Source organism: Gastrolobium bilobum, unplaced genomic scaffold (genome assembly GCF_033153095.1).
Source record: "Gastrolobium bilobum isolate Gb01-03AN ecotype WA unplaced genomic scaffold, APGP_CSIRO_Gbil_v1 utg6312, whole genome shotgun sequence".
Classification (NCBI taxonomy): Eukaryota; Viridiplantae; Streptophyta; class Magnoliopsida; order Fabales; family Fabaceae; genus Gastrolobium; species Gastrolobium bilobum.
In genome coordinates, this window is record NW_026896234.1 from 134,285 (window position 1) to 146,609 (window position 12,325).

General features: G+C 34.3%; 2 protein-coding genes across 3 annotated transcripts; one reads left to right on the forward strand and one right to left on the reverse strand.

Moving 5' to 3' along the window:
- Positions 1–632: 632 nt before the first annotated feature.
- Positions 633–5,718, reverse strand: LOC133298404 (tRNA-specific adenosine deaminase TAD3). Of its 2 annotated transcripts, none has more exons than XM_061497670.1 (9): positions 5,568–5,718; positions 5,428–5,479; positions 5,277–5,350; positions 4,836–4,957; positions 4,110–4,192; positions 2,591–2,687; positions 1,974–2,369; positions 1,340–1,452; positions 633–1,080 (listed from the first exon to the last, which is right to left on the reverse strand). In XM_061497670.1, the coding sequence occupies exons 1-9, from the start codon at positions 5,632–5,634 to the stop codon at positions 903–905; spliced, it is 1,182 nt and encodes a 393-aa protein (XP_061353654.1). In that variant the 5' UTR covers positions 5,635–5,718; the 3' UTR covers positions 633–902. The 2 variants fall into 2 exon arrangements, with proteins under 2 accessions (XP_061353654.1, XP_061353653.1); XM_061497669.1 differs by having other exon boundaries at positions 1,974–2,435.
- Positions 5,719–5,894: 176 nt separating this feature from the next.
- LOC133298405 (outer envelope protein 39, chloroplastic) lies at positions 5,895–11,415 on the forward strand. The gene is made up of 11 exons (XM_061497671.1): positions 5,895–6,067; positions 6,202–6,268; positions 6,385–6,420; positions 6,802–6,946; positions 7,200–7,358; positions 7,483–7,553; positions 7,663–7,741; positions 7,883–7,998; positions 8,302–8,449; positions 9,360–9,429; positions 10,928–11,415. The coding sequence occupies exons 1-11, from the start codon at positions 6,034–6,036 to the stop codon at positions 11,080–11,082; spliced, it is 1,080 nt and encodes a 359-aa protein (XP_061353655.1). The 5' UTR covers positions 5,895–6,033; the 3' UTR covers positions 11,083–11,415.
- Positions 11,416–12,325: the final 910 nt, after the last annotated feature.

Consider the following 12,325-nt stretch of genomic DNA (forward strand, 5'->3'; position numbering starts at 1 on the left):
TTAAAAAAAATTAATAATAATAATAATTGAAAATTTCATCTAAATTAATCTAATCAGAATTATTATAGGGTTCGTTTTTCCTGATAAGTTATCTGCAGTAAGCCCAATACAACATCGTTTTGAGGCGAAAATTTATAATTTTTTAAGATTTCAATATCAAAACGACGTTGTTTTGAAATAAATGCAGATAACTTATCTGCATTAACTGCAGAAATATTTTTCTCATTATTATAACAAATTACCATTTAAGTTAATTTTAGCTTTACAAATATTTGTTTTTATAAGTTTTTATTTAACTATGAAAATAAACCTAAAATATCTTATATCAATTTCAAAAGTTGTTTCAATAAGCTGAACTAAACATTGCCAAAAACTTCGTAAGTGCTCATTACCTTAATAAATTCATCAAAATAGAGCTATAGCTTGACACTGTACAGTAGAATAAATAAGCTGCAAGGCTATTTTGTGACTCAGAGATAACTTTGTCCTCGTTTAATATTAACTTGTAATCATGTGATGTGACAATACTGCAATTAGAAAAATAACTATAATTAATTGTCATTTAAAAAAAAATTCAGTATACCATAATTTTTCTGAAAATGTATTAGATTGGTAATATTAGTTTAAACATAAGCAAAATCTGAATACATAGCTATATTGGAACATGGGTCAATATGACCCTGGTTTCCTTGACAAGGACAAAAAATGCTTACAAAAACAACCAAAAAAATGAGAATCCTAAGGCGAGTCCTATCAGAAAACCGTTCTAACAATTAATAAATTACCGAACTATCAAAATTCACTAATAAATAGTTTTCCCAGCTAAAAGCCTTCATCTTCTCTTGCATCTTAAGAAGCTAATCTGCTACTTAACAAATACTGGCTTCCTCAGTTTCTGCAACTTAAGCATGATGTTTATGGAGGGCTTCTTCAGGTAACAAAACCCTGAAAACAGCATAATGATGATTTAAGCTCTTCTCTCCCTGTAATCTGTGAACACTACCCAAGGCACCGGCATTAGGGTTTGGGAAAGCATAAAATATCCGCCTAATTCTCTGATGGACAAGAGCCATAGCACACCTGGCATCACAGTGGAGGGCAAATTTAGGCAAATATATCAGATAAGATTTAATCATCTGAAAGTGAAACCTCATATAAAAGGAGAATCAGAATTATAAAATTTCTCTCATCATTCTATGAGGCACAGGGCATTGGAGAATCAAAATGCTATTGCTAGCCTCTTATCTTGGTATTCCCCTCATAGATAAGTAAACAAGACCAATTCAGACTTCAAAGGGAATTCAACGAAGTTACAGAAGTATCTTGTCTATAAGCTTACATTGGGCATGGCTCCCAAACAAGATAGATGTCATAACCAGTGCATAAGTACGGGCGCGCTGACAGCTGGTCAGAAGTCAGACTATGAGTATTCAATTTATCATCATCCTCAACCTGAAACCCCAAATCCAATACCAAAATAAAGATTTCAACGTAATATACTCGATTGAAAATGATCAACAACTATAATCAACATAAAGGTCATTGCATATGTATATTATGTTTCCATATTGCCAATGTTGACTTTGGTGTGAAATGCTTCATTAGGTTTAGGTTATCAGCAATAACTAATTGTCAGAGTTTTCCATCTAGACAATTCTTTGGACAACTGTTGTAAAGATAATATACATGTCAAGTAAATGCATGCTTCTGCCTCCTTAGCCATCTGCACAATATTTATGCAAACAATATTACAGACTTAATATTTTAAGGTCATAAAAACCTCCATAAAGTTTCCTACAGAATAAGTTACTTGAAACTAAGAAAGCGATACCAGGAGTTCAGGACGTTCTTAATATTTTTGTTGGAGTGGTAAAGTTAAAACTTCATATAGATGAGCAGCTGCAACTGGTTACTAAAGTATACACTAGCCAGGTTCCTTAAATAGACCAAATATCAGGTGTCCGTAAACTTACATTCGCACAAACAATTTTCTGTCTCTTTGTAGGAGAGCTTGTCCAAGAAGAATTCTCGTGATCCAGTTCCAAATATTTTTCTTCATTGTTCCCCTCACTGGGAAAAAAAGATCTATCCCTGGCAGCAGATGATTCTATAGCTGCAATGGCAGCATGTTGCAAAGGATGCCAATGACATGAACTCTGTGAATGTGATTGCTGCTCAGCCCATTGCCAAGGATATAAACAAGCAACACCCTTATATGGTTGTTTGAGCTGATTGGAGGAACCATTTGTATGCAATGGTTCATGGGGTGTAAATCCATTGGAAATAGGATTGGAACTTAATAATTCTGGTTTTTTATAGAAGCTGGAGTCGATGCTACTGTCCTCTTTGCAAGAGTTCCAAGCAAAAACCTGATCACGTGCACTAGAAATTATTTGCTTAGCTGAAGGATCCACTATCACTGCAGCATTGACTACCTAAACAGATCAAAATTTAGGTAAGTAGCAGCTGAACGCATTAAAAATAATTCAAGCTGTTTCTCATGAAGTGAAGCAACTGAAGTTAAGTCAGGTATGAGTGCATTATTTCTTGTGCACAAATTGTATGAAAAAGGAAAAAATTGCACATTTACCAAGCCTTCAGATGTTGCCAACTCAATAGATGATTGCATAAACTTCAAAACTAATTGTGAGTCCTCCTCGCTAAATCCAGTAATGCCATCAATGTTGCTGTAATTTAATAGAAAATGCCAAGCCAACTCCATTAGCAAAGTCAGCTATTATCATACAAGACAAGGTTTTGTATTCTCATCTAGTAAGATTATTGACAAATATGAAACCAATACATGTTGAGATATCCAACATATGACATCCACAAAATTTCACTCAAAACAATAAATAAATAATACCATGCTTTAATATGTTTTGTAAAAATTTGATGATCAGAATTTTTCTGACGTGTGAAACAAATAAAAACAAGACCTCGATGGACCAGAGGGTCCTCACATCCACCATGTCTCCAATTTCAATATTTACACAGTCCAAAATTTCAAAAACCTCCTTTGTCCCTTTCCCAGTCAAACTCCCAACACACCCAGTTTTTACCCACAGAATATACTTTGCTTAGATCAATACATAGAATAAAACTTTCATACAAACCACCGACAAATATTATATGTCAGATACTATAATTACAAGATATATCATAAAAATGTAATCAAGCCTGGGTTATTTACGAAAATTGAAAACAATGTGTTAGGAACTTCCAATTCAATAACAGCAATCAACTCAGAAACACCAGTTATGGGACTGAATAATCCATTTTCATATATTTGTGAAACAAATTACAACCGAGACTAGAATTCAAATACAATGCTTAAGTAAACTAACAACTCTTCTGTAAGAAAAATAACAATGCAAAGCAGAACGAAAAGTAAAGATAAGCGTGAGACAGTTGGAGAGGTCTCACTCTCTCCCAAGCACCAATGTTCTACTATTTTCTCTTGATATCTGGTATCATGCGTCTCCACTTCCTTATAACAGAATTCCCCCAGCCTTGCCCTCCCACGCATGCATTCTGTTAAGGGGCAACTTGGTCATCCCCTCCAGCTGTTACAGATTCATTACCCAATGGCCCTTCAATCTGGCTTGAGCCCATTTCGACATTGCCCAATTGATTTGAGCCCATTTCAGCCTTAGCAGCCCATGTTCGTCTGTTTTTATCCCTCTTATACACATGTGTAACTGGGTTCCTAACACAATGATTACACACTGGATATTAAAAAAAACAAGGGTGCTCACCCTAGTTTATTATTCTGATCCAGGAAGCGCCAGTAATTACAACTACTGTGTGAATTACCAAGCAAACTAGACACGTTGGCTAACAGGTAACTCTCATAGATATTTTATATTAAGTGTCTGGCTGTCTTGCCAATCAGCACTTCAAGTTAAAAGATGTATTCCTTGGAATTTCATTTAACAGTACTTATTATTTTAATATGGATTGTTTTATTCATCTGATGATAGCTTTCATATATAAGCTACCTGAACTTTAATATACTTAAAATGGAACCAACAGTTTTTGATTTTTTTATAAAAGGCAGCAAAGATAATGCAAAAGAAAGAGAGAAAGAGTAACAATATGAAGCTTACTAAGTCCTCGGATGATATGACGTAGGCCAAAATTTGCATTGCTCTTGCCACTCTTCTTTTGATGTGGCAGCATATTTGCAGACCTAAAGTAAATTAAATACAAATTTAATGCACGAACCAACTTATGTAAAAACAACAAAGACCAAGAGTCCTCAGGATTCCAACCAAAACTCACGGTAATTTCTTAAATTAATCAATAATCTTACTTTGTCTACATTGACAGTGGACCCTAAAAAAATATTGGATAGGCAGTTAACTAACATACATTGACATTTGATAAACAAATGATTAAATTAAACTAAAACTCCATTCAAATGTAAATTACTGATTTCCAATGCTGAGGGTTTGCTGTTTCTTTTAAATTGATGATTTAGTTAGCGAACTTTAGAAGACCAAAAAAAAGGAAGAAGAAGAAATGATAGAAGCTTTGAGATTAAATTTTAATGATTAACTTAGTATCATAAACTAAAATATGAAATTACTTACATGAAAATGAGAAGTAAATTACCATTCATTCCACTATAAATATCATATAGCTATACAACTTCAACCATAATCACAATAATCAAAACAAAATAAGTCAAAACTCGCCATAACCATTTAGAAATCAATATTTGAAACACTCTTCATATTTTTCATCTTATATCTTTCTATGATCAAACCACAATATAAGCAAGTATTAACTAATGTAAAAACAAAAAAATACCAAAATAAACGAAGACCCACTTTTGTGATAAAAGGACTCAACTGATACGAATTGATCAACTCCTGAAGATGAGGTGGCACATTATCCAATTGATTGTCACCTTCAGATGCCAGACACAAGATCACAGATAGATGTATTTGTCCTGTCAAACATTCCCAATGCCACCAGCAATTAAATTCCACAACAGTTGATGACTATGATTTTTCAGGACTCATAGGTTTTATACACACTCATATATATTCCAATAACCTTGATTCACAGCCAAGAATATTTTCAACACTTAGGTGTGAGAGTTTATGCATTTGTTAAAAGTGAATATACTCACTCACTAAAAATAAAATAAAAAGGATCAATTTAAGAGCTTCATCAATGATATCCATTTAATAAAAAATAATGGAAATTAGACAACAAATTGACACAAAAATAGCATTAAGAAAAAAAGATATGAGAAACCATCAGACCTCCTTCTAGAACGTTCTTCTGAATTCGTTTCACGTGACGGAGGTTTTCGAGTGGTGCTATCTGATTCAAACGCCTAACAAGAAATTTAACAAACTTCCACAAATTAGTTCATAAAGCTCATAGGCATTAAGATTTCGAACAAGAGCTAACCTCACAATCTGGTTGGCATGCTTTGGGTCTATGGCTGAAGCAAAAACGTTCTCTGCAAGTAGCAAACAAAGCATCACTGTTCAGTTAATACCAAAGAAAAACGAAAAGCTTGAAGTAATAATAGGTTTTGATAATGTTACCAGTGGGTTGGTGGTGAAGGTCGTGTAGCTGCTTGTCTGGGATATGCACAATCAAGTGGTTATTCATCGTTATTTCACTGTTCTCGTTTTGCTACGTTTCGTTACGTTTCGTATCGTTATGTTTCCCCTAAAACTGAACGATGCTGATGCAGTGAATGAGGAGCGTGTCGAAAATTAAATGGGCTGAGAATTGGGCCAACATAATGACAATCATAAGGCCCAATTAGCTAGTAATTGACGTGTCACGTGGAATGGGTGTTGTGGAGTGTGGAGAAGCAAAAGGGATAACAGAAGTTGAAAGCTAAGAACAGAATAAATTGCCAACGTTGGAAAACAAAAACGCAGGACTGTCTGTGTCTCCAGTGCACGAATACCATACTATACAATCTTTTAAACATTGGTGCCTCTTATGTTGGTTTCAATTTTGTGTTTCTCATAATTTAATGGTTGATGCATATTTAATGGGATGGGAGCTCAGAAGAGCATCCATGCTGGCAAAGGTTAGATTAATCAAATGCTCAAATCTTTCATTTTTTGTTTGCTCCCTTCATTGCAAAACTTTTTTTTTTTTTTAAATATATTTGTTTTTACTGATAAGTTTTTCTTTTTGCTATCTGTTCGGGTGGTTTTACAGCAAAGATTGACGTTAATGTTGATTTTACTCACAAGCTATGCGCTTCTATGATGTTCCCTACCCTCAGGTTTGTGTTGGCTTCATTTATTTCAGGAACATATTTGAAAAATGTTATTTTTTTATTTATTTTGTTTAAACTCATAAATATGTTACCGATTATTATTTTGCATTTTCCGCTAACAGAAGTTCTGGCAGTCCTCTTTCACTGGTGATTGGGAGGTAAGAATCTCAGTTTTTGTTAGAGATATTAATATAAAAATCATTAATGCTGTCATCATTTTCCGTCTTAAACTTTTAGATTGAATTGTTTCTTTACATGATAATAGACCTAGAGTTTTCCTCGTAACCCTTATTCTATTAATAAATAATTAAATATTGTGAAATTTATTTACGGTTTTTTTTATTTTTTATTTTTGTAACTTGGTTCTTTATAGTTTGTTTCCTTGGTGTTATCATTTTATGTAAGTGAAATCTTGGTTGGATCTGTATGGCAAAATTTAGAACTTGGTAACTTTGTGTTATGCATTTTGTTGTTGAGGGAATTGCAATGTTCTCCCAGAATTGTGGAATGAATAATTCAACTTTTTTTGTTCTGATTAGTATTTGCATCAAACATCCAAACTTATTTGGTGGAAGTGAGAAGCTCGATCTTTCATGGGACAAGGGTCTGTATGATTCAAATGTCCTAGTCGCCTATAGAAGGCCACTTCCAGAATGGCTTGCTCAGCAGTCTTTTGTATTGCAGGTTGGCTTTGTTTTTCTATCATTATATTTTATGGCATGAGAGATTATGCAAGACCATGCTGTTCAATAAGCTTATTTTCAAATGGAGTTTTCTTTGTGCCAGCGGGAGGATAAATCAAACCATTAAACCCCGACTAGTTGGAGGATCTTAAGCTGAATTTAAGTTATTTAATCTGTGAAACCTACAAATTTGGGTGAAATTTTGTAGCAAATTCTTAAAATCTACTTGTGTGTCACCCTTTTTCTTCTTCCAGCATTCTCTTTCACCTGAGATTGGAGTCCATGGTATCCCTGTAAACAATTTCTCCCGCTCAGGAAGTGGAGGTGTAAATTTATCTCGATTATCAGTGGGGCTGGACCTGAAGGAACCTGCGAGTTCAAAATGGAGCAGCACAACCAGCATAAAGTTTGAGGTTCAGCTAGACTTTTCTTGAATCTGTCATAATATTAAATTCCAACCTACATGTGTTTATTTGCTTCACATTACTCTTTGATTTGGTTATAAAGTGCAAACTAATATTGTAAACCATCATGCAGCATGTTCGCCCATTGAACAATGATGGTCGCTCTATAAGTAGAGATTATGATGGCTTTCCTTTGACTTGCAGGTAATCAAGGAGTCTAGTATTCCAGTTCTCAAAATGTTGAATTTTTTTTTTATTTTTTGAAAGAATGTTGAACTGATTTTGATCATATGATGTACATTGCTTGTTGCAGTGGCAATCCACATGACAGTATGGTGGTGTTAAAGCAAGAGTCTCGATTTGCAAAGGCCAATGATCGTAGCTTTTTTCATGTAATAAGATTTATTTTTTATTTCCAGTTTGCTTCCTAGTTCCTATTTATATGATTGTGAAACCATTAGTTTGTATGTGTTTTTATCTCAAAAGAAATTGTTGTGCATGTATTCCACTGACTTAATGCCTGTCTTTTTCAGTTTAATCTTCAAATAGAACAAGGTATTCCAGTTCTTTCTAAGTGGATAATCTTCAATCGATTTAAATTTGTTGCTTCTAAAGGAATCAAACTGGGACCAGCATTGCTCTTGACAAGGTTGGTACTTTCTGGCAATTTAAGTGGATATATCTTTCTATTTGTCACAGTTAAGAGACATCAAAGGATAAATACTAAGTGCTATTAGACAAACAACCTCACCGAGCTGGGAATTAAGTTAAAACACAGTAGTGCTTGGATTCAGATACATGACATATTGACATAAACTCTACTACTTCATGAATCCTAATTTCAACCTGAAATCTAATCCCACTTTTTCCATTTCCTATTTGTTTTATTTGACAAACAGTTAACTATGTGGTTATATCTTTTTTTAATTATCATCCTTACCCTTTCGGACAGACTTACTGGTGGTTCAATTGTCGGGGACATGGCTCCTTACCAAGCATTTGCCATCGGAGGGCTTGGGAGCGTGCGAGGGTATGGTGAAGGAGCAGTTGGATCTGGGCGATCATGTCTGGTGGCTAATAGCGAACTGACAATCCCTTTGGTACGTAATAGACTCATAAACAGCAATCCTACAATGTGAAATTGGACAGATTGTAACTTTCTTTCCCTAAAATATTCTTATACTGCTAAACTGCTGTTTCTTTTATATAGAAATTACTTTCTTGAAAGTTCTACTTTGTCTAGTGCTACTAATGTCTAGTAAGATGCTAGTAGGCTTGAATGGCATGATCCCATGTTCTCCATCTTTGGCAAGAACTGCTTTTACAACTGTAGGTGTTGAAATAGCTGAGGACCCCGGTTTTAATGAATATTTAGTGTATGTGGGAATATATATCCCCATTTGGGAAGAGGTTGATAGGATATCGTTTGCCTGGCTGTGTTTGATTTATGTTACATGCAGCATATTCGCCATCTTCTCTGGCCTCTTGTTTGTGCTTTGATCATGGCATTATTGACTTTAAAGTTTAAAGTTCTACTGTTAAGGGTCATATCTTCCTTGAAATATTAAAAATTAAGTTTTTCATTTCTATTGCAATTTTCACATTTCTCCCTATGACTTATTTGAAAGAGTTCAATTGTTTTTCTTATGAACTTTTTGAATTTAAATTCTATACAATGTATCAGAGTCAGCCTATCCTGCCCTCCCACTATGCTTACACATGTTACAATTAGTAATGCCTTGTATATGATTGTAATATTTAATATTCCTCAGATCTGGTGTTGCTGAAAATACTTTCCCTTTAAACAAACATAGAGCTTATGCATGGACTATAACTACATCTCTTCAAAATTATTTTTGATTTTCCTTTTTCCATTATACACACTCAAGCAGACAAACGGAATTAAACACAAGCACAATGTCATTCATATTTTTAATTTCCTACATTTATTGTTAAATTGAAATGCCCTGTACCAAACTGCTTGATGTCTTCTACTCTTCTTTACTATAGAATAAGATGTTGGAAGGTGCCATTTTCTTGGATTGCGGAACAGACTTGCGGTCTGGTCATCTTGTACCTGGTGAGTAATATCATTCCTGCTCAGGATACTCAAATTACTTGCAAATTTACTTCCAAATTATTTTTAAATGTTTTCTTTCTTGATTATCTTGTTAATATTTTATCAATATGTTTTAGCATATTAAATGTTTTATTTTTTGGGTCTACTGAGTATACTTAACGACCTAAACCTAGGGCACCTTTACTTAAAATCCAAATGTTTTATTTGCCCGGTTAGGCAAGTTCTTGAGATAGGGTTCTTTCTTCAGATTTTTCTTCTTGCTTGTGAAATGGAAAGTGAACACCAAAGATGAAATCACAGTGAATTTCTCTACGTAACCTATTATTTTTTGGTCATATAATACCTAAAAAAGTCTATCTATTGCGGTCAAAAACATTAACTGGTGGGCAAATCCTCTACAATTACAGTACAGTGATATTTGAAGAACCAAGTAAAAAGAAGTTGATTGGGATGGACAGTTTCTTGTAATAGGGAATACCATGTTAACAAAAACACTGCAAGCATAAATTAAGTCATCCAAATTTTGACCAGTAAACATGATGTCATGAACAACTTCTACTTCTGCGTTAGTTTAAATTATACTTTTCTGTGGTAGGAGACATTCATTCCAGGCCTTTCCCATATTCTTGTACTGTTTGGGTTTTCTGTGTCTAGTTCTGATTTGTGCTCCATTCCATTTTCGGAGAGCATATTTAGTGCTCCTGGAGCACACAATATTCAGTGGGACGGAGGAGTGAGAAAGAGATAAAAAGCTGATGAGAGAGGAGAGAAAAAAGATTAAAAAAAATTTAAGTCAAATGTCAAAATTTCAATTGAAGGACCACGGAAGTCCAGGTGCACCATAAACTTTTTCCCATTTTCATGTTTGTTGGTAGGAGGAAGTTACTTGGAAGTAGGAACCAGTGTGTAGTAAAATAAGGGCTACAAGCCTACAATTATAAGAGCTAGACAATAATCTCGAGTAACAAATGTTCCTCATTATTTAGTGTTCCGTCGTAGAGTTTGATGATGAGTTTGGGAATTTGGGTACCTCGTACCCAAGCTTTGAAACAAACTCTAATGTCTTGTGGGATGGTCTTGTAAAAGTGTTGAGATATATAGTCCCACATTAATTGTGTAGGTAACTAATGTGGCCTTTATAAGGCCTTGGACACTCTCACCCTTTGAGCTAGTTTTTGGGGTGGTGTATCCCAAGGCTCTTAACATGGTATCAGAGCGTTCGAAATCTCACCGCCTCCCAGCTAGCTTTTGGGGTGGTGTATCCTCAAGGTTCTTAACAAAAAGCATATCCTTAATTGCAACGAGTGATCCAACATCAGCCATTACATTTCAGTTGCAGTTCACCGTGTTTTGTCATAGCTTGTGGTTTGCTTTGTTCTGTTTTTATCTTGAATTAATATACTTGATCATTTTTGTGCTCAGTGCACATTATCTTGAGCCTTTTAGCTCAGACCCATGTCAAATGTGCTCTCATGGTGTTGAGCTCTTGGAAATGCAGGAAATCCAGCCTTAAGGCAGGGTAAACCAGGATCTGGTGTTGGATTGGGATATGGACTTCGATTTAAATCACAGTTTGGTCATTTTCAAGTTGATTATGCTATTAATGCATTTCAGCAGAAAACTCTCTATTTTGGCCTCAGCAACTTTTCATGAGATCCCTTGACCAATGAGGTTGCAGAACTCTAGTGCATTCCTTAGTCCATGGAAAAGATGGAATGGTGAAGCTACAAAAGCTGCAATATTTTGTCATCAATTCACAGCCCCATCAATTTTATGAACTGCATTCTCTCTATTTCTAACTCCGCAGTATATTTTGCATGTGGAGAGAGAAATAGTTACTATATTAGTATATTCTTTTCTTACAATTCATGGTAGTTGGAAATTTTCTTGGCATTTATTTTTGATTAATGAATGCTTATTGTAAATTGCTTTCAACCGAAAGGAGATAGAATTGTGTTCTTACACGTGAATGAAAGCACACAGAGATCTTGCTAGTTTAAGGTATAGCTTCACGCTTTTATTTTAATTGTGTTCTTACAAGATGATCTTCTGATTGCGCAATCTTGTTTTTTTGAACAAGATTAAATTTTCCACTGCATGAAACACATCCATCTATCTTTCAATACAAGTTCTGCAAAATAAATCCAAGCTGATTAAATGAAAAAATATCAAAGCTATTCAATCTCTGCAAATATGCTGCAAAACACATCCTTCTGAAACTCTAGCACCTAATTAAATGAAAAATCCAAGCTATTCAATCAGATTATTAACAAACCAAAATATCAAAGTTATCAGGTTCTTGACTTAAAAAAGTTCTTACAAGAATAAAACTCCCTATGTATGTGCTAGTGCTGTCTGCAACAAATGCACGTGGAGATCTTGCAGCATATTTCTGACCCGTGAAGGCCACCATATGAAAGAAAATTATGATTTAGTTACTATGACTCTTAAGTTATTAGACTTACAACTGTAAGTCATCATTCCCTTATATATAAATAAGGCAATCTACTAAACCTAAGAAGATTTTTTTAGAGAAGTCTGAAACCTAACTTATTTAATTAAACAGATATTTTTTAAAAAGAAAAAGAAAAAATTGGTCTATCTTTTTTGCTAACGGACTAACATAATCCCACTCCTAAATTTTTTTACACTGATACTAAGTTTTTTTTTTTTTTTTATGCGAGTCGAACTCAGATACTTCCAGAAGCTTTGAGTCGGCTATATAATTAATACTGAGTCGGTGCTTAGTTTAAAATTCTTCATCTCTCCCCAATAATGTATTTAGTAGGAATTGAATCAAAGTTCTCTCTTCGTCTATTCAGCTTATATTGTCAACTAAGTTATACACATTAGATTTGCGCTCCTAATTTTAAATTATGCATAATCATAAATATAT

Coding starts and splice junctions, on each gene's coding strand:
- LOC133298404 (XM_061497669.1), bottom strand. CDS start 5,634: ATGAATAACCACTTGATTGTGCATATCCCAGACAAGCAGCTACACGAC. Junction 4,958..5,276: donor GAAGAACGTTCTAGAAGGAG/GTCTGATGGTTT, acceptor AATGTTTGACAG/GACAAATACATCTATCTGTG. Junction 1,081..1,339: donor GTTTGGGAGCCATGCCCAAT/GTAAGCTTATAG, acceptor CTGTGATGCCAG/GTGTGCTATGGCTCTTGTCC.
- LOC133298405 (XM_061497671.1), top strand. CDS start 6,034: ATGGGAGCTCAGAAGAGCATCCATGCTGGCAAAG. Junction 6,068..6,201: donor GAGCATCCATGCTGGCAAAG/GTTAGATTAATC, acceptor GTGGTTTTACAG/CAAAGATTGACGTTAATGTT. Junction 8,450..9,359: donor GCGAACTGACAATCCCTTTG/GTACGTAATAGA, acceptor TCTTTACTATAG/AATAAGATGTTGGAAGGTGC.